General features: G+C 39.8%; 1 protein-coding gene across 2 annotated transcripts in view; it reads left to right on the top strand.

The window, feature by feature from the left end:
• The window catches only part of plppr2b (phospholipid phosphatase related 2b), a 79,250-nt gene that overhangs the window by 14,344 nt on the left and 37,579 nt on the right, over positions 1–27,327 (top strand). For both annotated transcript variants that reach the window (XM_074665299.1, XM_074665300.1), the window contains exon 3: positions 20,184–20,372. In XM_074665299.1, coding sequence (XP_074521400.1) covers positions 20,184–20,372 — 189 coding nt within the window. The remainder of the gene's footprint in view (positions 1–20,183; positions 20,373–27,327) is intronic.

Genomic DNA, 27,327 nt, shown 5'->3' with positions numbered 1-27,327 from the left:
ATCTGTACACCAAACATTGATCAACACTGATCCCAACGTTGGCATCGGTATATCAATATTTTACAGTGATCGGCACACCACTACTCTTAACTATATATATATATATATATATATATATATATATATATATATATATATATATATATATATATATATATATATATATATATATATATATATATATATATATATATATATATATATATATATATATATATATATATATAAATGGATTGAAGAGCCACACACTGAAAGGCAAAGAGCCACATGCGGCTCCCAAGCCACAGGTTGGCCACCCCTGCATTAAGACATGATTAAACTTATTGGGCAAGTCTTCGCCTGCAGCATTCATGCTTTCAATGACAACATAATGTGTGTTGGTCCTCAAAGTCTGTTTTTGAGGATGAAACTGCACATTCTCAGTGAGAAAAGGTTGTGCAGAGCTTTTTGATGCTCAGCACAGACCTGAATGAAAGCTGCTTATTTTCCTCGAGTGATTTCACTTAAGTGGCAGAGTCAGAGCTGAACACTCTACATGAGCTTTTCAAGCAAAAATACTATTTGATAGACAATAAATCTGTCATGAGTTGTCATGTGTAAGGTTTCACAAATCTATTACCGTGCCAGCCTTGAGCTGTGTCTAGCTATACGCGAGAACATAGCTTAAGTGTGGGTGGTTGCATTGTGATGAACGTGGGTGGCAGAGTTATTCAAAAGATGTTTTAAACATATTTTGTGTGTAAGTGAAACTATTCTCCACGAGCCAAGTAGTCGATGGGACTCTATTATGTTAAGAGACATTCTGACATGAAGCAAAAATTTCCAATTCAAAAACACTGAAAACTTTTTAAGTCATTCAAACCTTCAATCTTTCAAGCTCAGTGCAGTGATTCCCAAAGTTGGGGTCGACAACTCCTTTTGTCCAAGGGCAACTGTGAGGGCTAGATGCTCTCATCTCTCAGTCGTCCTCAGATTAGCTTCCACCGGCATGGAAATGATGTAAATAAGTAATATGTCCACATCTATGTCTTTTATTTATTTATTTGTTTGTTTTTAAGTAGCCTTGGTTTCTTATTTCATGTTTATCTAAATGTACCTTCACTATTTTTAGTCGTATCTTATTCATCTTTTAGTCTTAACAGGTTTTTATCCCTTTAGTATTTTCAGCTTCCCCCAGTGTTTCCTCTAGGGAGCCCTCTCCACTGGTCGGCTGTGGTTGCAGGAGCCTGTCATACTGGTCCCTGGTAGTGGGTGGTGTCCACTACACCCTTTTCCCTGGCTGTGGCCGGCTCCCTGCTCCTGGTGCAGACGGCTCCTCTAATGGTGCTTCCTCCGTTGGTTCATTCTGTACTCAGCTTTATCAGCTTCATATACGTGTGTGTGTGTGTGTGTGTGTGTGTGTGTGTATGTGTGTGTGTGTGTGTGTGTGTGTGTGTGTGTGTGTGTTAATCTGGGTGAGCATGTGTGCAACTGTTAACCACGGGTTTCAGGGTTGGGTGGGCATGGATGATTGTTTTTAGCTGCACTGTAAAGCACTTTGCTGTTACATCTTGTATGTATGAAAAGCACTTTATAAATTAAGTTATGATTGAGTGATTGAGTGATTTTTTTTATAGCATCTGTCATTAGTAGACCATAGATCGCATAAGAACTGCGTGCCGTCCCTGTGATGTCACGCATCTGGTTCTAATACAAAGGTTTGTAGCAAATTGTCAGTGGGAGCCATATTGGAAAACAGAATTAGAGCCTCCAAACTATCAGATGTAAGACACCTGCCTTCAGTAAGCTGACCTGTGAATTTAATTGACCGAACTTCCAACCTTAATAGCTTCTTCTCGTCAGAAACTCCATGAAATCATTTTCAGTAGAGAAAAATGCTTCTCTTCTCTATTTTAAACTTTGTCAGTCAGCATGGTGTTGTCATAGAGACTTGGACTTGCTGCAAATCAATCCAGTGTTGCTTGACCCAAATGAGGAACTATGAAAAAGCTAGGAAATAGCATATCAAAATAACCTATACTGGGACTGATAATGTTATTTTAAAGTGTGGATTACATTAAGGCATATATCTAGAAGGGAGACTATTTCAAGATCACTTTCAAACTCCTCACAGCCCCTTTAACTGCAGAAGAAAAACACCCTTGTACAGGGTGTCCCAATACAGAAATTTGCTATTCAGATTGAAACTGGGGTTTTTTTTGTGTACCCAGTCGTAAACATGTTTATTTCTGCCATGAAAATTGTCTTTTTTGGCTTGGTCTGTTTCCGGTATTCCAACTTTTAAAAATGCTGTACCTGTGTGCCTCATCTGACACCAAACTGTCTCTGCTGCTAAAGAATATAATCTTAGGCATCACAAGCTTCAAGAAGTCCTGAACAGTCAGAGAAATGTTTCTACTTTGAAAACCTCAAAACTCCCATAAAGAGGAGTTATTAACCCAACTTCAACTGAACAAGAGAGGGCGACAAGTTTATCTCTGCATGCAGCCAGTTTGTGGTTGTGTTTGATTGACAGCAGGCTATGGCAGATGACGTGTGTTTCATTCAATTTTTTTTTTTTTAAGTAGACGAAAAAAGTGAGTTTTTTTTCTCCATTTTCAGTCATTTTCGGGGGGGGGGCTTGATGAAAAGCTCTGGCCACATAGAGTAAGCTGCCAGTTGACATTTATTACCCTTGGAGGTCATGAAAACACTGGTATGAGGGGCCTTCTAAAATCAATGGTTATTTACAACTCCACACTCTATCAACTATTGTGAAAATACATATAAAACCATGGAAACGGGAAATGTTTGAACCGTTTTCACATTTCTTTGTAGGCACAAGACCTCCAAGGTGACTAAAAATGACAAGAAACACAATATGTGCACATAGGGGGCTCATTTTTCTTCTGTTCAGTTTACTTAAGTACATAAAGCCTTTTTTCTGTTCCTGGATTGGTTTATTCTCACAGCAGGGGGATACAAGGCAGGCTGAAAAGTTAGAAAGCCCTGGCTTGGTGTACAATGGAGCATTGTCACATACATGACATGATGCTTGGAGACAACTGTTCTTTATAAGCGCTATTGCCATGAAAATGGGTTTCCTCTTAAGAATTGGATGTTACAACCATATGGCTTTTCTTGATTTTACTGCCTAAAGACAACTTCACCTGCTTGTTGACAACATCAGTGTCAACACATCCGAGCATGCACTGTCCCTGCTATCTTCCACCACTCTTTGTGCAAGTACGAGGACTTTGCATCTCAAGTTGCTGAGTGAAAGAGTGAAAATCGCACTGAATACAGTTCTTCTCTGCAGCTCCTCTCCGCATGTGCTCCGACTTCTTTCCACTGCTCCCCGCTGTGTCTAACGCTGCCTCAGTACATCCTCTGCCTCCCAGAAACACGTTTGTTGCATGTGTTTATTCTTTTCTAAAGATGTTTTGTTCCTTGTGCAGAGACCGAGACCCCCCAAACAAACTGTCTTCACAAATATCCAAGCACAAAATATGCTTTCTTTGGTCCTGTATTTGTCTTCTTTTAATACTTACAACACATGCGTTTCCCAAAGATGAAATCTCTCCAAAACAGCAGCCCTTTAAGCTGTTGCCTAAGACAGAGCAAGTGATTATCTTAAAGTCTTTCTTCACATCTTTAAAGATAACTTATACATCACCAGCATCTTTTATTTTCAGTTAAAGAAGTTGTAAAAGTGGGTGGAAAAATTATTAAGTTTCAACCCATCCCTGAACACATACAGTCTCAAAAGAATATCTTATCTATTATATCTCTTGGGTTAGTTTTCTTGCTCATTTTATGAAAATGCTCACACCCATTCTTTTCATGTACCCAATTTCTTTTCTACCCACACACACACACACACACACACACAAACACACACATACTGCAAGAGAGACACACTAAGAGCTCATTCTCACATTATTCTCTCCCTCGTTTCCCCCTCATTATCTCAGAGACTCCATGAATAGCAGCTGTCCGCCTGTCTGCTGCGCCGGGATTTCTCTGCACTCTGGGTGGATGTTTGAAACACTTGTTAGCTGCCTGCTACCCACCTGTTATTACCTGAGGGGGGAGGGAAGAGAAAGAGACGAGAGACCCTGTATATCACCGCATATACTCCCATCATCTGCGTACGTCTGATATAGAAGCTGCATATCTACCGCTGCAGCTTGGAGGCCAAATTATCCCCACAGAAATAGAAATAGGAGACCCCTGCTGTCGGAGTAAGACTCTAAAATAAAATAGCTTGTGTGAGATATTATCTCCTCCCTTTGCTTTGGCTTCTTCCTGAGCTACATGCAATTACATGATTCAGAAATGCAGCCTGATTCTCAGAGCTGCTTGTGCTGCGTGAGGTCAGCTACATTAACTGTAACTGAGGAGTCTTGTTCCAAAAGGATGTTTGAAATTGGCATCCTTTCTGGCTCGGGGACAGATTGCATCAAAGTGAAATTTGTTAGCCAAATTATTCCCTTTCCTTGCAGAAAAAAACTGTTGCATTAAGGCAGCATTTAAAAAGACGCGATCTAACACAGACGGGGGTTTCATTTTTCTTCTAAACTGATATAAATTGTTTTCTATGCAAGAGCAGAGCTGCAGGGTTTATCCAAGGGTATGCATCTGCTTTTATTCTTCCCATAAAGCACAGGGGCATGCTTGTTTGCTAAGGATCTTGCAGATTTATGAGATTCTTGTAGTCATAGTGAATCCAGAGCGTGGATGGAGTAAGGCAGATACTGTAGATGCAGAGACACGAAGTGTGCATGCCAGCGAGCAGATACGGAGGGTTTCTGACAGCGTGGATGATTGAGAGACGTGCAAGTCAATGCAGCATGAAGGGGGGAGACTCAAAGAGCGTGGGTTTGGGTAATGATTGAGGGAAGATGTTATGTGACAGATAATTGAAGGGGGATGAATTGAAGATAAACATGGCATGGTGATTTAATAAAACCAGGATTCAGAAGGACAGAAGAGGCGGAGGGCACTCTGCCGCTTGAAAAGATGAATGCCTGCTTTGATCCTCCTCTCCTCCCATGTTGCCTCTTTGTGTTTTACCTTTCTCTCCTCTTCACCTCTCCCATATATCCTCATTTACACTCCCCTCCTCCCGCCTGTTGTTGTCTCTTTTTTCTGCCTCCTTCCTCTGTTTTATTTCCCAGTGGCACACTCAGCTTTGCCCTGGTGCATTCTGTGATATACTAATGTCTCATTAACTGTTTTATCCATCTGTTTATCTTCCTCCTCACTCCCTGTGCTGTGTCTCCCTGACCTCTCTTTAAGGCCCTGCCTCCTCCGGCTTGTCCACTCACTTCTATTAGCCGCCTCATATATCTTACACCACACTGTGTTGTAGTACAGTCTACTGACACCAGGCGGCAGTCAAGCCCCTTTGCTTGCTGCTTGATTAGACGTTTTGCCCTTGAAGGGGAATTTATTGGCTTCTTGTGCCAATCATTTAAATGTGATTTATGCAGATGAGTGTGTGAAGGGTGTGTGTGTGTTTGTGTTTTACAGTCAAACCTTTTTTATTGGCAAAAAAAATTACCAGGCGAATATGAAACCTCATCTGCTCTGAAATCATCAGTGCCTGTGATCATGTGACCAGTTCATAATGAGAGATAATCACACAGAAAGGACGAGGAAGCTGCAGACTATTTCATGCTTATTTAGAGCAGATTAAAAAATTAATGTAAAACATTTAAAATTTAACACAAGTGATTTAGAGTTTTGCTATTAAAAGGGTTAGAGTTGTTTGTCTCCCTAAATTATTGTTTCATTACTTTTTATATCAGTTAATTAAATCTGTTTAATGAGCACACCTGAAGAGCAGAAATAAGATTAAATGAATAATGGTAAATAAAATTGTTTTCACAAATTACTCTTTTTAAAGAAAGTTTATCTCATGAACAGAATATCAAAACAAAACCAGTGGTTTATGCATTTGTAACGTCATTCTGAACGACTATTACTCCTCCTGTAGACCAGAGCTTTCCAAACTCTTTAGTCAAGACCTAAACAGGCCAATCGGAAAACAAAACAAAAAGCTCAATTTTGGTGAACTGTAGAAAAATAGACTACACTGCAAAAAAACTGAAATCTTATTAAGTGTTTTTTTCCTTATTTTAAGTAAAAAATGTCTTGTTGCAAGTTATTGCAGACAAAAATGAGATCTGAATTGCTCGTTACAAGTAAAAAATATCTGCCAATGGAAAAAGAAAAATTTTGCTTGAAAATTTGCTTGAAACTTGATTAATGTCCTAATACAAGTAATTTTTCTCTTGTTCCATTGGCAGTGTTTTTTACTCACTGCAAGCAAGTCAGACCTCATTTTTGTCCTTAAACAACTTGCAATAAGACATTTTTCTGAGTTAGGCTAATTGAGTCTAAAAAGACGTTTTTCACTGCAAAATAAGACAAAAACACTTGATAAGATTTAAGTTTTTACGAGTGAACTTATAGGCACATATTGTATTTTTTGTTACTCTTATGCTTTTCTGTCTGAGTCACCTCGGTGGACTTGTGGCAACAAAGAAATGTGGCAAACGGATCAAACATTTTCTGTTTGGATAGTTTTGCGTAAAATATAACCCTTTTTTGAGTATTTTACTAGTTACAATATAGTTTTGATATCATTTTAATAATTTTTGTTTTGGAAGGTGTTTCGCAACCCAAATTGGGGTTCCAACCCTCAGTTTGGAAACCACTGCTTTAGGCTACCATAAGCTGAGGGTGATGCCAAATTATTGCTGAATATTTCTCTGGTTTACTAAAGTTTTTTCTTCTTTTAGAAGAATTAAGAAGAAGAAGAAGAAGAAGAAGGAGAAGATATACTTTTTCACCCTTGATCATGTTTACACAGAGACCCATGCACAAACAGTACTTTTAGCACTTTGCACAGTATAATAGACCAGTGAGTCTCAAAGTGGGGTCCACAAAACAATGCTTGGGGGTTTGGGAGTAATTTAAAAATGATTGTGAAAGCGTGCTACATTACTGATAAAGCATATCAACAAACTTGGATCTCTTGCACCAATAAAATCAGCTTTTTTTCCAATACTCCAACCCTATTTAGTTTTGTGCCCTTACATCAATTTTGATATGATCGTGACATATTGATCACATATTGTGCAACAATAGAAAAACAAAACAAAACATTTAAACAAAAACACTTTGGAACAAGCATGTACTCATAATTTATAAAATGAATTGCTTGTAAACTATAAATGTAGCTTAATTTAATCATCGCAAAGAACTACATAGTGCATTATTCCATTGTACTGCAATATGCCAATCTGTATTATGATATTGAGGGGGTCCTTGGAAAAACGTCTCACTTAAAAGGGGTCCTTGGTCTCAAAAAGTTTGGCAACCCCTGTCATAGACCACGTGGAAGTAAAAGGGTTCACTACCTTGCTTTCTACTGCAACTAGCTCAATTTCCAATCTTGAATGTAGTATCTGTGACATCACCTGCCTGTTTCTGGAACTGAGTTTTGAAGCAAATCATCGGTGGGAGCCATGTTGGAAATGAGGCAGGATTTGAGCCTCTTTACTAAAGGTGATAAGGCACCCACCTGTCAATCATCTGAGCTCTGCCTCTGATTGTGATCTTATTATCTTCTCAACTGCTGAGTTAGAAAAACAAACACCCCCCGTGCAGTGCGTGTTGATAGAGAAATTAGCTATTCTGACTGAAGTCGCTTGTTGTACCCGGCTGTAAACATGTTTATTTCTGCTGGGAAAAATTACTTTTTTTGGCTTGGTGTCTATGTGGTTTCCAGAGCGGGGCTCAAGCAGACACTTGGTGAAATGCAGTTTACAGCACTATCGTATTGCCTCATATTTTTGACTGTAGATTGCCGTTTAACTTGAACTGGTGACCCACGAGTTGCCAGCCCAAGTCCTAATGGATGATGAGCTTCTGCTGCCCCGCATACTAATACTAAATACTAATATCAGGTCTAGCTAAGATAAAACATGTTCACTGAGGAGTTCTCTCATGTTAAGCTAATATTTCAAATTAATATTTCACTGTAAAATGTGACCTAAACCAGCAGGATAAAAACTAACTATAGTGTCAGAAACCATGTTTGACCAACATTTATTCAACCTAGATTTAACATTTTTACAGTTAACATAGAGACGGCAGGGTTTTGGCTTTACAACTTCCCCTGCTAAGGACTTGTCAGTGTTTGTTCCCAATATTTTTTTCACAGCCTCACTTTTTGTTTTGCAGAGGATACACTGAATAAATCCATCTATCCATACCTTCTGACCAAACATTTGGTATGACACCAATATAATCTAATGCTTTACACCCAGGATTAACCAAGATTTTGGACTGGAGATTTTATAAAATGAGAATTGCTTTGCCGATAGCAGAAAGGAGTTGTGTTTGGGATTAGCTGTTTGCTTTTGACTGAATTACAGATAATAACCGTCTTCTTTAAAAAGAATTAGCCAAATTGACCAGATCAAAGCTGCTGTGTAGCCTGAGCTGCATCCTCTCATGCTCATTCATTCATTCATGCTGTAGTTTCAGCTAATTGAAAAACAGATCAGACATTTTGAGAGCAGGTTGAAGCAGCATGTCTCCTGAGCAGGTTGAGGTACATCTCCCCCCAGCAGGGTGCCGTCATCTCCGCTCCACTCTCCATTCAAACGCTCACCTGCTGTAAACTTGTTTGACTATCACTTGACTTTTCTGCCATCTGGCTGCTCTGCACGGGCCAAGAGTCGACCTGCATCATCCACACCCGCTCACAGTTCAGCCCCAGGAGATGCTAATGATCCTCAAAGCTGCCCTTTTTCCCACCTTAGAAATGTATCTTTGTCTGTTTCTCTGAATGTGTGCTTAAAAGGTTTTTACAGGCAGCAGATTCTCCTCTGTTTCTGTCATATCTATGCCAAATTAGTCTCTTTGATTTTCTCGCTTTCACTCTCTTTGAAGTGAATAGGTATGAGCATTAAGTCTTAATTCCTCCCTTTGATTCGTCTTTAAGCTTGACTGGGGAAGCCGAGAAAGGGTCATCATGAAAAATAAATACTCTTGATTTTGTAAACGCTGGGTTCACCCTGTGGCTAAATGTATGCAGAATGGTTTTTGGTTAGTCAAACCATGTTTCTTTCCACAGCAGATCCCTCTTTTGTCAATCCTGTCAGCAGAATCAGCCCAGATATTTAATTTATGAGCTGCAGGAATACTAAATCTTTATGAATCATTTATCATTACCCGTTTCCACCTCTGCTCTGGTGTCAGGAGTCTTACGTGAAGGAAGGAAATGTCCCATTAAGTACAAAACATTTGCGTATCACAGCCAGTGTGAGTAGTATTTCTACTCTGGTCAAAAGCCCCCATGCAGGAAACTCCACGCTACACACCACCATCTTCAGCTCGTCAGCCAAATATTCTCAGGTTTTCTTGACTTGAACAGTAATTTTTCTGCCAGCAACTCTGTACAATATACGCAAAAGTCAGCAGGAAAATGCAACTCTGTAAAACACTGGGGACATTTGGAAAAATTCACCACAAATGAGTGTGTGGAGTGATAGTGAGGGATGGATACTGAATAAGGTTCTTTTATAGATACCAACCAAAGTCTGTCTGTAGTACAGAGTACCAATTCACATAAAATCAAATGTAACCATGTTTAGGTACCTAAATGCACATTGTGACTGTGAGGGAGTGAAAGAGTAGGCAATTTTCCATGCTGGACATGAACACAGCATTGCTAGTTTATATATTGAGAAATAAATATGTGAACTTAAAAACTCTGAGATTTTGTTTTTAAACTAGAAAAGCACTCAGAGAGCGCAGACCTCCACCAAGCATATTGTAATTGTCAGGCAACACTTTAGTCCTACTTTAATGTTATACTCCCTTTCAGCAGACTGTCTGCTACAATTTAGTGTTGGTTTCAAGTTTGTGTGATAATTTGTTACCTGACAGTGTTGAAAATTATGATGAACCAGTACATATTTCATAATCCAGATCTTAGTATCCAGAATATTGCCAGGATCCAGATTGTACTTTAATATCTGTCAGAAATTATGGTGACCTTGTCTTGTATTGTTTTGCATGGCAATCTGACCATTTATCATGGAGTTATATACACATATGATGAAAACGGCCCTATCTCACAATGATATAGGATCCTTTAAAAAATCCTGGATCCAGATGGTGATACAGATCACCTCCAAAATATAATCACTTCTCACTTATCTATTTTGAGCATTTCCTGAAAATTTCATGAGGATCGGTTCAATACTTTTTGAGTTATGTTGTTCACAGACAAACAGGTAACAAATTAGTGTTAATACCTCATAAACACACGAAAGTATTGAAACTTGTTACTGTTAAGTCCCAATACTAATTGCCAGGTACAGGGTATTGATATTGTATTGTTTTAGATGTAAAAGGGTCCATCCACAGTGGTAACATGTACATCATGGGTCAGATCAAAAGAAATGAAAACATTACGCCAGATGTGTTTCAGATCAGACAGTTTTCTATTCAAGTCAGAGTTTCACATTGGATCTGCTCTGTTGTAGTCTGGCTGAGTCTCTGCTGTAGCAAGTCGTAGCTGGGCACATCAGATACGCAAGCCTCCTAAATTTGCCAGTTGCTGGAGCTGTGACGCATCAATTTACAAAAAGCAGATGCAGTGGGAGAGGAGGTTGTGATAGAAACCACCTGAAAACACCTAATGACTTCAAAAGCAATGAAACCTTGTCAAAAACCGATTTGACAACAAGAACAACTGGACCAGGAATCAACAGGTACCTTAATCAGGGATCACACACTGGCACCTGTTTCAGGATGTAAAACTTTACTATTGACGAAAAGACGGCAATTGCGGTTACATCTTATGAGATAAAGTGTATTATCACAAATTACAAAAAATGATTGAATTATTAGGTGATGAATCTGGAGAGGGATTATTTGTTAATCAACAACGGCGGATGGGCGCGCAACTTGGGTGCAGAAGCACTGAGGAGTATAATGGTTTGTCAACCGACAGATATTAAGTGGACAGACGTTTTTAGCAGAGAAATCTCGCATGTACCAACTTTTTCATTAAATAAGCAAAGTCAAATCTGTATTATGAGTATCAGCAGTTAATATTACTTGTTTGCAGTCAAACCTGGTTAACCGAGGTTGAATAAAGAAGACACAATTAATTACACACCCGCAGACGTCACTGGTGTATCAGTGTAAAGTGTCACCCTGTTAACTGGTGACACTCGGCTGTTAATCACAAGCGGCAAACTCCGGTCTGAGTATATGAGACGATGCAGAAGTGCTAAAATCTGCTGTTTCTCGAGTGTTCGCTTGTGGCTGGCTCCGGAAGTAACGGAAGTCACATACACACCAAGCCAAAAAAAAAGCCATTTTCAAAGCAGAAATTAACCCATTTACAGCCTGGTTCAAAAAACGTCTCCTGTCTGAGTCGCTAATTTAGCTACCGGCTCCCACTGTACGGGGGATGATATTAAGATCGCGAGCTCCCCCAATAAAAGGCTCAGCTGAGGGTCACGCGACGGCCTTTGGCTGTAGGCGAAGCCCTTGCCACTTCCAATATGGCCTCTATAGCCAATGTGTTTCATTTTCCGTTTCAGAAATAGATGGGTGATGTCGGCGAGACTACGTCCATGTTTTATACAGTCTATGGTTAATCACAGCCACCATCAGCTGAAAGTCACCAGTTAGCATGGTCGCTATTAACTCCAAAACACCGGTTGCGCTGTAACGGTCAAATCTTGACAGAAGTTGCCTCTACTGTGTAGTATTGTTTCTGACCACTGAACACAGAACAACCAAACATTTTTATGCTGCCAACAGGTTGAATTTAGTGTTTCAAAAACTAACTAGCTAACTTGTCTGAATGAATGGAGCCAAATACTGCTTCTGGGGTGAAGATGTGTGTGCAGCTTTATGATGTCGTAGACTGATAATCCTTCTCTAGGCTTATTGTGAAAGCCTCATGGTGATGTTTAATGTAGTGTGGTATTGAAGTCTTTCTGATGCTGGAATTATAGAATTAGAAAATGACCAAATTTGCTGGGTTGTTGTATTAAATACTTTGTCTTGAACTGTCAATGTCAGTGGGTCACGATTGATAGGGGAGTCACAAAATGCCTTGCAAATCAAAAACCATTTACAAGTGCATATTTGACTAATTAAGATAAAAATACAATATTTTTTGTCAGTTCTTGTCTGTTTTTGGACTGGCCTATTATTGTATTCCTATGTCCGGTGGTCACTGGATTCAGGCACTGCTATTTTAGGGTCCCAGCTGAAGCGTTTGGGAAGCCTTAGTCTACAGCATGAGTAACAGCTGCTCAGAATTACATTTTAAAGCACACATGTGCTCACAGCTCATTTGTTTTTAAAGGTAAAGATCTTGAGCTCCTTGGAAGAGTGAGTCATACATTAAAATGCACAAACTGTTAGACAAAGTTTCAAAGTGTTTACCTCCTCTGAGTGACAAACACCTTGAAGCCACCATGCAGTGATGCTGGGTAAACTCCCTGCATTCAGATCCAGACTCAGTGGATGGAGTGACGGCGGCCTGTGCTGACCCCCTCCATTAATCTTTCAGTGGTTTCATACCGAACATGCACAGGATGCTTTAAAAATGATGTTTATGCAAATAGATGGTCCAAGGTGACTGGTGCAAGTTGTGTCCCTCTGCTAATTAGAAACCATCAACTTTGAGTTGCTTTGACCTTTATTAATATTCAGACAAAGTGGCCGTGGCTGCAGAATAAAAAGGGAAGTTGTTTTTGTTCATGTAGGAGGGTAGGGAGATGAAATGTGGTTTTGGAGCTCCAGGGGTGTAATCAGAGTGGAAAATTTCATCTTAACGAGGTGTTCAGCGACTCAATTTGGAGTTTTATATTTTAATTACGCTCACATTTTACTTGTGTGTTATTTAGCAGACGTGGCAGTAAGAGCTCAAACCGACGCCGCAGTAAATAATCACATGTTGGTGTGAAATGACACGCACAATCTCCCTGTGAGGCTTTCGGCAGCTGTCTTCAAATATTTGCAAAAACTTTGATGAGTGTTTTTGTAGACCTCCCTCACGCTCCCTTTTTCTCTCTTCCTCCCACCTTTCTACACTTCCACCCTCCCTCGCTCGCTCACGCCTACCACGGCTTGGCAAGAAGAGAGGGATGGATGATGGAGAGAAATGTTCAACGAAAATGTGGCTGCCCGAGTCAGAGTTCCTCCTCAGACATGGGAATTCACCCACATGCCTGCAGACACATTCAAACACACTCAAGCACAGGAACACTCAGGCACCCACACACACACACACACAGAATACGGATATTTGTTGACTATATATACACTTCAGGCTGGAAGTGTTTGTTCAAATTGGAAGCATGTGCGGCTCCATGTGCACGTCTGTCCCTCACGCTCTAACTTGTGTGTTGAGCACATCGTCCCTCTGGCGTAACGCTCTCCTCACAGAAGACTAAATTTGTCATAAAGATCAATTATTTGATTTTTCTATTCATGCTGGATTTCATGCTCAGGTTTTTTTAAATGTCTGTAAAAGGGAACAAGAAAAACAGAGCGTACAAAGAAGCCGATCCAACAGAGGAGCAGAGTGTATAATATAAGAGTTAGAATTAGGTCAGCCTCTCTTTCTGCTCATTGTCACTCTTCAATGTGTAATAAAGCTGAAATGTGCAGCTTGTAACAAGTCTCCCCTTCCCCTCCCTAAAGCATAGGACTGAGTGGGTTCTCTGTCACTCTCCTGAAAGGATAAACACGTTGGAGGAGGTTCTCTCAGTTGTTCGTCACTTGTTCAGCCATCTGCCGCTGTGTCACTTTTCCTGTTTGGTGCTGTAATCATGAAAAGGACTCTGCATTGAATCTTTATATATTTCATTTTAGATAAATGAAAACAAAGTCAGCAAAACAGAGATAACTTGTTGTTATCTAAGTTTCTGAACACTACAGACTGTGCGTAGGATTCTGTTTTTGTTTTTTTTCTAAGTTTTCTATGAAAGGGAAAAAACTTGAATATCAGATCTTGCTGCAGTCTCACTGAACTAAAATTAGAGAAAGAATTTAAGGCTTTGAAAAGCTGCGTCATTAAGTTAAGGGTTATGTAACAAGATCCCCCGGTGCAGTGACTCTGTTGATTGTTTTGATTCTTTTTCTACGTAATTTTATGCCTTAAATTAGTGAAGACCTGATGGATAGAGGAGGAAATGGGGTGATACAGGAGAGTGACATGCAGGAGAGGAGCCACAGATTAACCTTAATCCTTACCATAACCCTGTAATACCCTGACCTGTCATAAATAGCCAGAAAATTCAATTTTTTTGGAGCTTAGATGTTTATTGACACTTCAAAAAAAATCCACAAAAATATTGCTGTACCACTTTGTTTATGATTTTTTTTTAAATCAAATTTGTTAAATTGGGCAGTTTTGGCAACTTTTAAATAAAGCCTTTGATAAATATGGGTTCTTTCAATGCAGAAAAAAAATTACTAACTATTTCAATGTTAGTCTTACCCCAAATCCCTTAAAAATTTACCATGATTTCCTTGAAAAAATTGTGGATGATTTCATGAGAGCCTTTTTAAAAGGGGCCAAAAGTCAACTTCAGCTGCCTGTTGTTGTATGATCATTCTTAAGGGGGCAGGATACATTTTGTTTACATGTTTTAACAGGTTTTAAAGAAAAATAGTTTTAATGTTTATGAGATAGAGGTCTCAGTATTTCATGAGCACTTAAATATTTTTTTTAACCCTGGTTTTGTTGTTGTTGTATTTTTATTTTCTGAGCAATTGTTGTACATTTACTTTCTTTAAGTTTGGATTTTAGCGTTTTAAACAGTAGACTTTAAGTTTGATGTGCAGTATGGTCTGTATGTTGTGCTGTCTGTTCTTCTTGGCTGCTTTACGCACCTTAATTGTCCCTTTGGGATAAATAAAGTTCAGTTCAATTTCATTTGAAACCTATGTATTAAATATGATATGTTCATGGAGAGGGAGGGATTGCCTTATGTTGAGCTAAACCTAGACCACTAGGCCATAGTTTCATCCATCACTAAAATAAAACCCTACTTGGTTGTCTGTTATTATCAAAGTGAAAGGTCAGTATTGATAGTTAAATGTTAACTGGCATTATAATCAGTCACTAAATCTCTGTTTTGATCACACCAAGTCAAAACAAATGCAGTCTCAAGGTGCTTTACAGAAACTATAGGTTCAGATTATTTTATGTTATATTACAAACAAAGACCCAACATCAAGAAGAGACAAGAAGTCTGATTTCATCTTAACTTATCATGAATAGAGACCTTCACAGCATTCAGCAGGTTACGATCAGAGACTGTAAAAAAAAAAAAAAAAAAAAAAAAAAAGGACGTCATCTTGCTCGGCTTGCTTGAAGTGAGGACACCACAAAAACTGCTCCCCCTGGTGGCTGGCTGCAGTATAGGTAAAAAAAAATCTGGCTCTCCAGTCATTCCAGATGAGCTGTGGTCAAACTTTAAGAAATAAATACACCTCGAAGAAATGTTTCTCACGTCCAATTGTTGTGGTGATTTGAAGATATCATTTGGCTGCCTTGTATTCAAGTCCTCTTTTTTTCTGAAAAGTTTCATTTTCATTAGTTATAAGAGGTCAAAAACAGGGCTTTATGTCATGTTTAATGATGATTGACAGCTGACGTTCTTGTGTATTTTTTTCAGGGATTGTAAAATATGTCAGGAGGTAAAGTCAAGAAGTGATTAGACTCTCAAAAGAAAAAATATATATTATTATGTTTTTCATGCGGCTCCACTCAGATTCTCCCAGAATCCCTCACAACCTCAATTACAATTTGGCTGCACAACTGCTACAATGGCTGTGCCTGTGACTGGGGTATTTTGGCTTTAAAACCGCACAATGGTAAATGGTGGAGCCACGCTGTCCACTCTATATACAGTCTATGGTTGCAATGAAGAAGACAAACTTCCTTTAACAGGCAGAAACCTCAGGCAGGACCAGACTCATGTGAGACAGACTGAGGCCATGTTGGGGTTAGAGAGACATGAAACAACAATAACAACATGAATACAAAACAGACGTTGAAAGTGAAAGTATGTATTTGCACTATTTGCAGGAAATCCCAACTAAAGCTCACAGTAATTAGACTATTTAAGCCCTAAATTAGCATTTATAATTGCACAGCATTGATAATGGGAGTAGGAGCAAAAATGTCAGTCTGAACAGTTGGAGTCAGACTGTTTGGAAATTAACATTACTGTTGCAGTGATGATGTTGATGATGATGATGATGATGATGATGATGATGGTAATATAAGTGTAAGTGAAACATTGAAAACAGACATTTTGAGATTCAGCTCATGTACTGTTTCCTTACAAGCAACTGCCACTGTCTCTAGCTCATCTGTCTCTGCTTCACACTCAGCTATCTCTTTTCTTTCTTTACACACTGCTCTCTGTCCGTCTGCCAGTCTGCATACAGAAGCAGCGGGACCAGACGCACATTGGCTTGCTAATCAAACAACTGATCCAGCAAAGTGAATCAAAACTCATCTAGAAATGAGAAGCTACAAAAGAGCAGGCGTGTTCAAAGTCAGGTCTGAGGAGCCAATCATGGCCTGAGGTTCATTTTAATACCACCCCAGCTTACATCTTACAATGTGTTAATTATGTCCCTGAAATGAATCATGTTCTAAATTATGTGTACATTTAGATTTTCTGTTAAGGTTTCATAAAAAAATGTATATATCTGTAATGTCTCACAAACTACATCTGGACTGTGCATAGGCTACCTGTATGAAGCTAAAGCTGTACAGTGTTTGTTTAAATGAAAGTATTTATCATGTGAAAATGAGCTTCAGAAGACGTATCTGAGGACACGGGACTAGATTAACCCCTTACTGCCTGAATTAATTAACAATTACAAAAATAGATTGTTTTTGTGAAAATTTGAGTATAGCACACACAATAGTTATAACTAAGTTATATGTATAGACATAAGAAGTTCATCCCCTGACCAATATATTGTGACATAGTGGATCTGATACAATCTTTTTATGTGTAGAATATGAATCAATATAATGATCTACATATGTTATTTCAGGAGTGCAGATGGCCTGGTGGTTTAGATCGCACTCTGTGAGGTTTACCCTTATGTAGGTGGCCTGGGTTCGAATCCAGCCTGTGTCCTCTTTCTTGAATGTCACTCCCCACTCTCACCCTGTTTCCTTCACTATCCACTGTCATCTCTCTGCTATCCAATTATAGGCATAAAAGCCCAAAAAATATCTTTACAAATGTCATTTAAGCTGCATCAAGATTATCAACGATACATGATAAGGACTATTTGTGGCAAAAAAAAAGTGTTAATTGCAAGTGAAAATAGTCTTAAAACACCCTGAAAAACAATCTTGATAAAATCCAGATCCTGATCCTGCCATAAAAACATCCTGAGATATTTTTTCTCATATCGCCCCCTAATGGAGAACATTTTCCTTGGACAGAATAGAATAAAACAGGATAGAATAGAGCTTTATTGTCATTGTAACAAGTACAACAAAATTGAAGTCACAGCAGCAATCAAATAAACAAAAGTAAGAAAGTGTATAGAAAGTGCAAAAAGGTCCATAAGAAAAAAGATGCTGATAGCTTGTCCATCATTGTCCAGTTCAGCCAGCCTCCACCTCCACAGGGTCTAGGACTGAGCTTCTTCAGCAGTCTGTTCAGTCTCTGTCTCCTGGATCCTGTCTGCTCACAGCAGGTGAAGCTCTTCCAATGTGGCGTTGGTGTCTGGTGTTAGCTCTGTTAGCCATGTCTGTGAATAGCATGATGCTACTCTGCCCTCTGGTATTCCCTCTGTTGCTGGGTTAGCACGGCTAGCTTGTCCATTTTATTGGAGATAGATCTTACATTCCCAATTATAATGGATGGAAGGACAGGTCCATGTCGTCACTTCTAAGCACACACCTGAGAACTGGCACGTCATCCTTTCCTTGTTCTCCTCACCTTGTGGGAAGACATCAGACCTTGCACCAGTTAGCATTGACATGCTACAGACTGCTAACAGCTGAGTTCACATGCAAACAATGCAGCCATGGTTGCATGTAGGATCTCCAGACAAACACAGGAGAAAAAGTTGTAAAGATATTACTGAAGCCACAAAAAGTTTGGTGTCCATGACCAACAAATGAGCCAAACAAAGTAATGATCCACCCCAGATACAAAAATTACGAAAAAGAAAAAAAAGACGAAAAAATTACAAGAAACGGACAAAGAAGAGAGAGCTGCTGCAAAAGGCAGCCATAGCCAACAGGGCGGCACCAAGCAAAAAATGAAGCACAGTTTGCTGATGTTTACGCAGCATGTTACACTGCAGAAAACTGACCACGTGTCATCTGGTATCAAGAGACAGTTTAAGGATAGGTGAGGTTTGATAGCACAAGGATGTTTGACCCTACTGGTATATAAATCTCTAGAAGAAATAGTCACCAAATGGAGCATCTATGTGTTACTTTCAGGGTTAGTATATATGTCATGTTAGAGCCACTTTAATGAAATCAAATGTGGCCCTCTTTGAAAAAAGTTTGGACTCTCCTATGTTAGTGTTGACTTAAAAAACTTTAATAACAGCATTACATTTGTCTTAATTTAAAACAGAATCTAATTTGTTTTCAGCATATTTATGATCTAGTCGAGCAGTTTCGGAAACTGAATGACACTAAATTTGTAGACTCATAGACCTTTTCCCCAGCAGCACTTTGACCTCTAATAGCACAATAAACACGTGCCACACTAATGGCATTCTCCTTTCCAGTAATTACTGTTATACCATTCAACGATTACTGGTATCGTTAGTTACACTGTGTTTGGCAAGTCAAAATGTCTGCTGTGAAAATCGCTCACCCTGTACGTGCTGTGATAGCTGTCTGGTGACAGAACCTGTAAATCTCTGCACATTTCTGAGTTTATTTGTCTGTTATTCCACTATTGTTGTTTTTTTAAAGGTATAGGCCTGCAGTATAGATTTTCCACGTTGTTCCTCCATTAAGTAAAAGAACAAATTGCACCCAGCGTCACAACTACTGATTTGTTTCCTGCATTGTTTCAACGCAGCCGTCAAACAGCTGCCAAAAGAGGCTCCTCCTGTTCTGCTGCAGATAAATTTTTCCTTTACATACAATAGAAGTTAATGAAGCCAGCATTGAGACGGTAGATTATGATGAAACCATTCATGAAACCAATTATTTTTAAACTCACATTCCTTTTCTTTTTTTAACTTGTGGCTTTTATTTGAGGACATTTTTTGCCTGAGTGGTGAACAAATACTGCACAAACATCTTGTTTAAAGTCACATATTCAGATGAGCTCACTGTGCTGCTGTGGAAAGGAGTTAATGTGCTGTTAACTGGGGTATAAATGAGCAATTGTAACTTGTGCATCTGTTTCATCTGTGCAGAAAAACTGTTTCTATCTTTATCGCCCCCCTCTTCAGCTCTTTCCTCTCGCCTACAATCTGTCATGAATTGCCAGCGCATTTTATCATCATGCTCATGATTTAATTCTTGTAAAGGTAACATTTTGTCCTTCATGGCTTGGGTTTCATATGGCTGGGTTGTAGTGTGATACAAACACTCCTTAAGTTATGCAGAGAGTCGCACACACGCGCTTCCTCTTCCCCCGGTTGTGTCTCCTTTCTCTCCTCTTTCCCCATCTGTGTCTCACCCTCGTCCGTCTCCCATCCCCGTTCAGTTCCGTCCTCCATTCAGCGTCATTTTCTTTGATCGGTCTCCATTTAAGTCTTCACCCTCCCACTCTACCCGCTGACATCGCTGAAGGGATCTCTCTCCTGCGCTCTCTATCTCTGTCCTTGCTTTCTCTTCCCACTCTCTATCTGACTTTCTCCTTATTTGTCTCCCTCTGTCTCTATCTCTCCCTCCCTCCCCCTCTCCCTCCCTCATCCTCATTCCTCACTATCTCTCCACGCACACTTGATTCATTTTACACATTACGGTAGCATCCATCATTTTGCTCTGAGAAGGAAAAATCTCTTTTTTTTATGTAAATCGGTTTCTATACCGTTCTTCCTGGTTGTCTTGTGTCTTTTTTTGAACTCCTACTCTGTTCTGTGGATCTGATCCTAAAGCTGGAACCAATATGTTTTATTTCCAGCTGGTCATCATGGCAGGAACTGTTCTGTTGGCGTACTACTTTGAGTACACGGACACGTTCCCCGTGCACATCCAGGGCTTCTTCTGCTTCGATAAAGCCTACTCCAAGCCTTATCCTGGACCAGAGGACAACAGCAAGGCGCCACCCGTCCTCGTCTACTCCCTCGTCACCGCCATCCCCACTGTGACGGTGAGTCTGTGCTGAACTTGTTTAAAAAAAATCCTCCTCCACAGGTGCTCATCACACTCACAATCGATTACATGTGACACACACACACACACACACACACACAGGGATGGTTCCTCCTCATGTGCACGTGGTGATTGTGGATTGAAAGAGGGGAGATGTGTGGGTGTGCATCCTCGTGGTTTTTCTGCTCTGTTTGTGAGGATGCGTTCCCTGTCATAACCATGGAAACGGGCACTATATTTGTCCTCCACAGAGACAGCTACAGTGTGCACAGATTCTCTTCTTATTTCCACTCTGCACAGCGCTAAAACAGAATAAATCATGCAGGCTAAATGGCCTCCCTTATTTATGCCCAAGAGGAAGAGTTTCATTATTTTCAACAAGGCTTTTCATGACTGAAAAATGCAAATCTGAGCTTTTTAATAATTAAACACACATACAGGAATGCAGTTTGTAGGTCATGAATGTTTGGCAGCATTGATGCAGCAGATCATAAACCAAAATATTCCGCTTCCTTATTCATGCAAGGGACTTATGTCATCTAAAAACACAAAATTAAGATGCAGCATTTGTATTTGTGCTGTTATCTTTGCAAATATTCTACAATCTGCAGAATTCAGTGACAGCAGCCATACCTCCTGATGGTACAGTGGGTGGTTTTTAATAATGAATCCGCCTCGCATCCTCATCAAAGCTGTCTCCACAACGGTCTGTCTTGTCCCCCATGGCATGTCTCTTTGATGTCCTGTAGTTAGGTGGCATTGCAACATGGCTGCTTTGGTGCTTAGGGCAGCACACACACACACACACACACACACACACACACACACACACAAACACATACACATGTGCACACACATGCACGTAAACAAACACAAGCAAGTATGAAGCACAAACTATACGTAAACAAGAGCCACTTTATTAAAAACAACGGTCTAACTGCTCGTTTATGCAAATCTAATTAGCCAATCACATCGCAGCAACTCAATACATTAAGGCATGTAGACATGTCATATTCAGATGGTCGGCTCAGAGTTTGGAGTAAGGATTAAGGATGATCCATCCTGCCTTGTATCAACGCTTCAGGCAGCAACTGATGGTGTAATGATGTGGGGGAGATTTTCTTGGCTCACTTTGGGCCCCTTAGTACGGTGGCCCTGAGAGCTTAAAGCACTGCAACTTAAGCAAACACATGCAAAAAGGCAAAACACAAGCAAATTAAGAAAACATCTTCATCAATTTGACAACGTGTCACTTTGCAAATACACTGCAACACAACGGAAGTGTTTCCGGAGGACACTTAAAAGTGATGCACATGTCCTGACATGCTTGTTGCCATGGATTTTCAGTCACAGCTCTATTACACATACTGTAATACAATGTTGTCTTGAGGTCTTTGCAGGATATTTTCTAAATATTCTAAACATATTGTCAAATTGATGAAGATGTTTTCTTACTTCGCTTGTTTTTTGTCTTTTTGCATTTGTTTTTTTGAGTTGCAGTGCTGTGAGTTCTCAGGGCCACCACACCTTAGTACCAACTGAGCATTATTTAAAGTCTACCTGAGTATTGTTGCTGACCATGTCCATCCGTTTATGACCACAGTGTACCCATTTTCTGATGGCTACTTCCAGCCAGATAATGCTCAATGTCATAGAGCTCAAATCATCTCAAACTATTTTCTTCAACATGACCATGAGTTCAATGGACTCCAGTGGACTCCACAGTCACCAGATCTCAATCCAATAAGTCTTATGCACATGCGAGCATGATGTATTGGGTTAAAAATGAGGTAGCATGTAAACTCTTGGTTACCATAGAGTGCCATGCTCCCAGATGATAATTGTGAATGTTTGACATCAAATTATCCAAAACGGTGCATTTTCGTTGTCAATGTATGATTAATGTTAACAGTAATGTTCATGATTTTAATTGTGGCCTGATTTTTTACACACTGAAGGAGATTACATGCGATCGTACATAGGTGTCCTTTCTCAGACGGGATGAAAGCTCTTTCAGCCATCTACACACCACTGTTGTGTGCTGTAGGAGAGATATAACACGTTGAATGGATTGTAAATTAATCTCTTTTGAGGAAGTTATATACACTTGTTTGTGAGTTCATTGATAAAAGTTGTTATTTTGCTGGGAAACAAAGTTTTATCGTGTGTACTAACTGCTAGCATATCAATGCAGTTTCCAATGCATGCTAGCATCAAGCTAGCGCCAAGTGCTTTATAGTGTTTTGGTAGATTAAGAGCTACAAAACATGCTGAATAGGTTAAAAATAAATCCCTTGTGCAAGACTATTAAACTTGTTTGTGCTGTGCTTTTGTAGAAGTACAAACACATGAAGTGAGAGGTATATACACATAATTAAACTTACTTTAAAGTATGATTGACCTGAAGCACTTAACTTGAAACACAAAAGCAAGTCTTCTAGCTCATGCTAGCTAGTGTTAGCAAATTACCTTAAAAGCTCTAAAGAAATAAAAACACACACATTTTAAAGCCTTTGTGCGACTTGCTACATGGTGTTGTACTAGATACCTGGACGATTCTGCAAATATCGTTAACAGACACTTCATGCAACTCCAGCACCAACACCTTATCTATTTAATCTCTACCATCATAACACCCATCTACTGTCACTTTTTACGGTAACCAGAAATTCCCAATCCACTTCACCCCAATGCAGTAGCGAACTGTGCACAGAGCCTATAGAGCTCCTTTGGGATGTGGTAGAACAAGAGATTCTCATCGTGGATGTTCAGAAGACAAATCTGTAGCAAATGTTTGAAGCTATCATGTCAATATGGAGCAAAATCCCTGAGATGTCTCCATGAGCTTTTTGAACCTATGCCACAAAGAATTAAGACAGCTCTAAAGGTGAAAGGGGGCCCATCAGGTCCAATTGTGCGCAAAGACAGACAAGTTCAAATGATTTCACACCTGCTCAGTTACACTCTGACAGCTTCACAGGTGCACTTTCAGTTTCTGGGAGTGACTGTCTCCTGACATACATGCACAGCAATGGATGGAGGCTTGGTTGTGTGTCAGTGTGCAGAGTGGGAGCAGAGTGGCGTGATTATTTTTTGCTAGGAGTGTAAAGCGGCATTTTTGGAAAGTCAGAGCATTTGTGTTCTCTCACGCTCCAAGATACCACATCATCCCACGAGCCTCTGTTCACATTCGGTTACAGAGCAGAAATTCATCACACGTCTCTTTAATTCACTCTCAGATTTTAAACCTTTTCAGGTGGATGGAGGAGTTCCTCTGACAAACTGCAGAGAAGCTTCCTGTAGCTTCACATACCACCCGTGTATGTGTGACAATTGTGTGTGGATGTCAGCGCAAACATGAATCATCAGAATTTGAAACAGGAGCAAACACGAGTTCTTCCTAGTGCCTACATTTCCCATGATCCAACTCTGATGCTTCTTTCTGAGCCAGGGCTGATGTTATACAACAGTGTTCAATGGATGAGTAATTGCCCCTATGGTGTGTAAAATCCAAGGAGTGTCCCCAGAAGTCTTTGCCTTCATTTACATCATCTTTAAGTTAATCTAATAAACCTCCGTAGAGAAAGCTTTGAGCATGCTCAATTCAGAAATCTTACCAGGCACCACTCAGGGTTACGCCGGCTCAAGTTGATGCCCTATTTTATGAACTTTCCATTCATGAGAACTTGAAACAGTAGAGATTTGAGCTCAAAACAGAAAGTTTAAAGCTGCTGAAGTGAGAGCTGTTAACCTCAAAGTGTCATAGTTATATTGGTATCTGTTTTCAGCACATCCACTGAAAAATCCCTTTGGTGACACCAAACTGACTGGCAAAGTTAAGCAGTAAGAAGCAATTTTTGTCCTTTATTCTGAAGAAGAAGATTTCTTGGGTTTATTTTGTAAAAATGGCATAAACTGGAGCTGGGCTGGCAAGATGTTGAGCTCTTGCTTCTCACTTTTCACTGCTAATATTTGCCAAGAAGTGTAGTATCGTCAAAGGGACTTTTGGTCCATGTGGCATAAATAGATCCTGTTCTCCTGGGAAAATCCCACCTGATCACAGATGCTGAGAAATAGCATTTAGAAACAACCAGGTTTGTTTGTACTCATTTAAAATCCTGGGTTATGAACAGGCAAATATGTGAGTGACATTATTTTGAAACCACTCATAAAGGCCTCTCATAGATAGATATTTAATGCATGGCTATGTTTCTCTTTAATGTAATGGGATGGACAGATGTATCTGTATTAAGGAAAAAGGAAAAACATCGGCTCACATATTATCTGGCCCCAATGCTGCAGCACGATGGAGCAGTTTAAGTTTTAACAAATTGGCATCTTGTGTTAGCCTCTGGCACAACTGCCTGTAACCATAAAAAATCCCTGCAGTGGTGTAACTCTATTTCACTGATCCACAGGAAGGAGTACTTTGCCAAGAAATAGAGAAATGGATAACCAAGGTAGTGAGGAAGCCTTAACGTGGGTGGAGGAACATCACATTTAAAATGCTTTAGAGCACCTGTGAGGATTTTTTTTCATCTGGTTGTGAAAGAGACTGACATGAAATTATGAGGAAGAATGAGACCATCAAAAGCATGATTCAACATGTCTGAGTTGTAATATATACAGCTTGAATTGGAGTGGGGTAAGATGATGTATACAGCATCCCCCAAAGAAAAAGCCTGTTCGATCTTTTTCTTCAGCCTATTTTAAAAATGAGTGACAAATGTGTGTCTGAAAACAGTACCTAAAACTTTACAGAGCAAATCCAGCAGAGATATAAGGAGCTGCTTTGTCCAGAGCAGTGGAAAGTTCCTCACTGGAGCTTTAGAACACTGCCAACATTTCATGTTCGAGGATAATTTTTAACATTTTTTTTCTAGCTAACGAGCACAACCTTGAACATGAAACTGTTATTTATTGATTTATTTGACAGGACAGTGCATATTAAACGTCATTTGAAGGAAGGGTCTACAGGAATTTTCTTGTTAGTAAACACAACACTCAAACTAGGCTCCTCCTCCTTGGCTCAGTGCCAGTGGCAGCACACACCCACAGCCTCTGACCATGGCTACGTGAACATACTAACTAGCTTAGCGACCACCTGTGGTATCGCGTGTCTACGTGAGACTTGTGAGCTGTGCACCTGACTTGGAATGTTAGCACAAGCTAATCACTGCGTCATTTGACACATACCTGGTTAGCAGAAAGCCAAGTGCTTGAAAGCGAGTGAAAGTTGAGCCAAGCTTCACCTTAGTTTAGAAAAAAAAAAAACTTTATCCGTGTCATCTCTAAATGGTTGTGTTTTCCTTTTTTTCGTGCTATGTCCACTTTCGTAGCGGCTTGGGATTACTTCTTTTACTCGTTAATCAACATGCAAAGTCACTTGCGCACTGGGCACACTGCAATTGGCTAAGGTAACCACACACCACCACTCTCCGCCCAGAAACTTCCCGATACAACAAAACATCAACATACAGGCTGAGGAGAGGGTTCGAGGCAGACACTGACACACATGTATAGAGGCCCAGAAGTGACAACTGAGCAGGATTATTTCTGTAAAATTTGACATTTTATTTTTCAGGAGAATCCTGCAAATCTACCCTTAAGCAGAACATCCATTGAAACATGCTGCAGTTAGCCATGAGGCTAATTCTTATCTGTAGCCCCCTGGAGGTCATAACAATAGAAAGAGATAAATAAAGACAATAATGTAACTTAAATAAAAGATGCAAAAAAAAAAGCATTTAAAGTGATGTTTAACAAAATACTGCACATAAACAGGACAAGAAAGGGTGATAATAATGGGAACTGATGGACTTGTGTTTTTCTTTGTCACGAAGACAAAATGTGTCTTACTGTGAAAGGGTACAGCACGCTTTGCAGATGCATTTTCATCACAGACTTTAGAAACAGTATTTGAATTATAAAGCCACCTTGTGTGTGGAGTAATAGTAAAAGGTTTGGGAATTATAAAATCAAAGTTGAGCTTTTTTGACATAAATTTCCCTTGATTTTCGAGGAATTTCTAATTATGAGACATTTAGAGTTGAGCTTCTATGATGATAGTATATGTGATACAAAGGCACTGTTGGCCACTGTACGAAAATCCATCAGTACCAAATAGAAAGAGAAATGATTCAGATTCCACATTTTATGGCTTCCTGAGGGCATAATGAAAGTTTTCTGGTTTGAAGCAGAATCCAACAAGTCTCAGGGGTCTGATGAAACACAAAAGCCTGCCTGCAAATGTAAAACCAGCAGGAATCTCTGAGGCTTTCATGTCAAAGTGACCCTGTAGGATCTGAACAATACACACCAGAGATGACCGCAGTCAAAAAAAAAAAAAAAAAAGATTTCACTATTGTAGTGTAGTGTGTGTTTGTGTTTGTGTGTGTTTGTGTAGCAGAGACAAAGAGAAAGGAAGTGAGTGGATGAGTAAAAGAGAGGCACTTGTGTGGTACTCTGCAAATATGCTGCAAGTTTCAGTGCATCAGTGAAGGTGAGTGTGTGTGGGTGGATGACGGCGCACATCTTCTCCTCCACTTCCTCTGAAGCCCATTGTACGTGTGCAGGTGGGAGTCCATTTTTTTGTGTTTGTGCGAGTCTTGACTGTTGCTGGGATCTGAGAACTGCTCGGAATAGCTGAAGGCGATCTCTGTGACTCTCTAAAACTGAGGCTAATTTCAATCACACACACATATGAAGCTCTGACAGCACGGAAACAACATATAAAACACGCATTTCAGTATAAAAGCACAGTTTGAGCTGTTGGATGACTATTGGTGCAGGTTTTTGAAGATGTAGGTTAATAGAGACTGTAGGCATGTGCTGATTGCACACTCTAAAGGCTGAATTATCCACGATGTGTCCGAATGACGTCATTTTTGCAACTCGCACGGTCCCTTTCACGCTGAAAATTTCTGTGCCAGACACACTTGAAAATTTCTAAC

This window comes from Halichoeres trimaculatus, unplaced genomic scaffold (genome assembly GCF_033239565.1).
Source record: "Halichoeres trimaculatus isolate MK-OKI-2021-1 unplaced genomic scaffold, fHalTri1.1 fHalTri1_scaffold_2, whole genome shotgun sequence".
NCBI lineage: Eukaryota > Metazoa > Chordata > Actinopteri > Labriformes > Labridae > Halichoeres > Halichoeres trimaculatus.
This window is presented reverse-complemented; position numbering and strand designations above follow the sequence as displayed.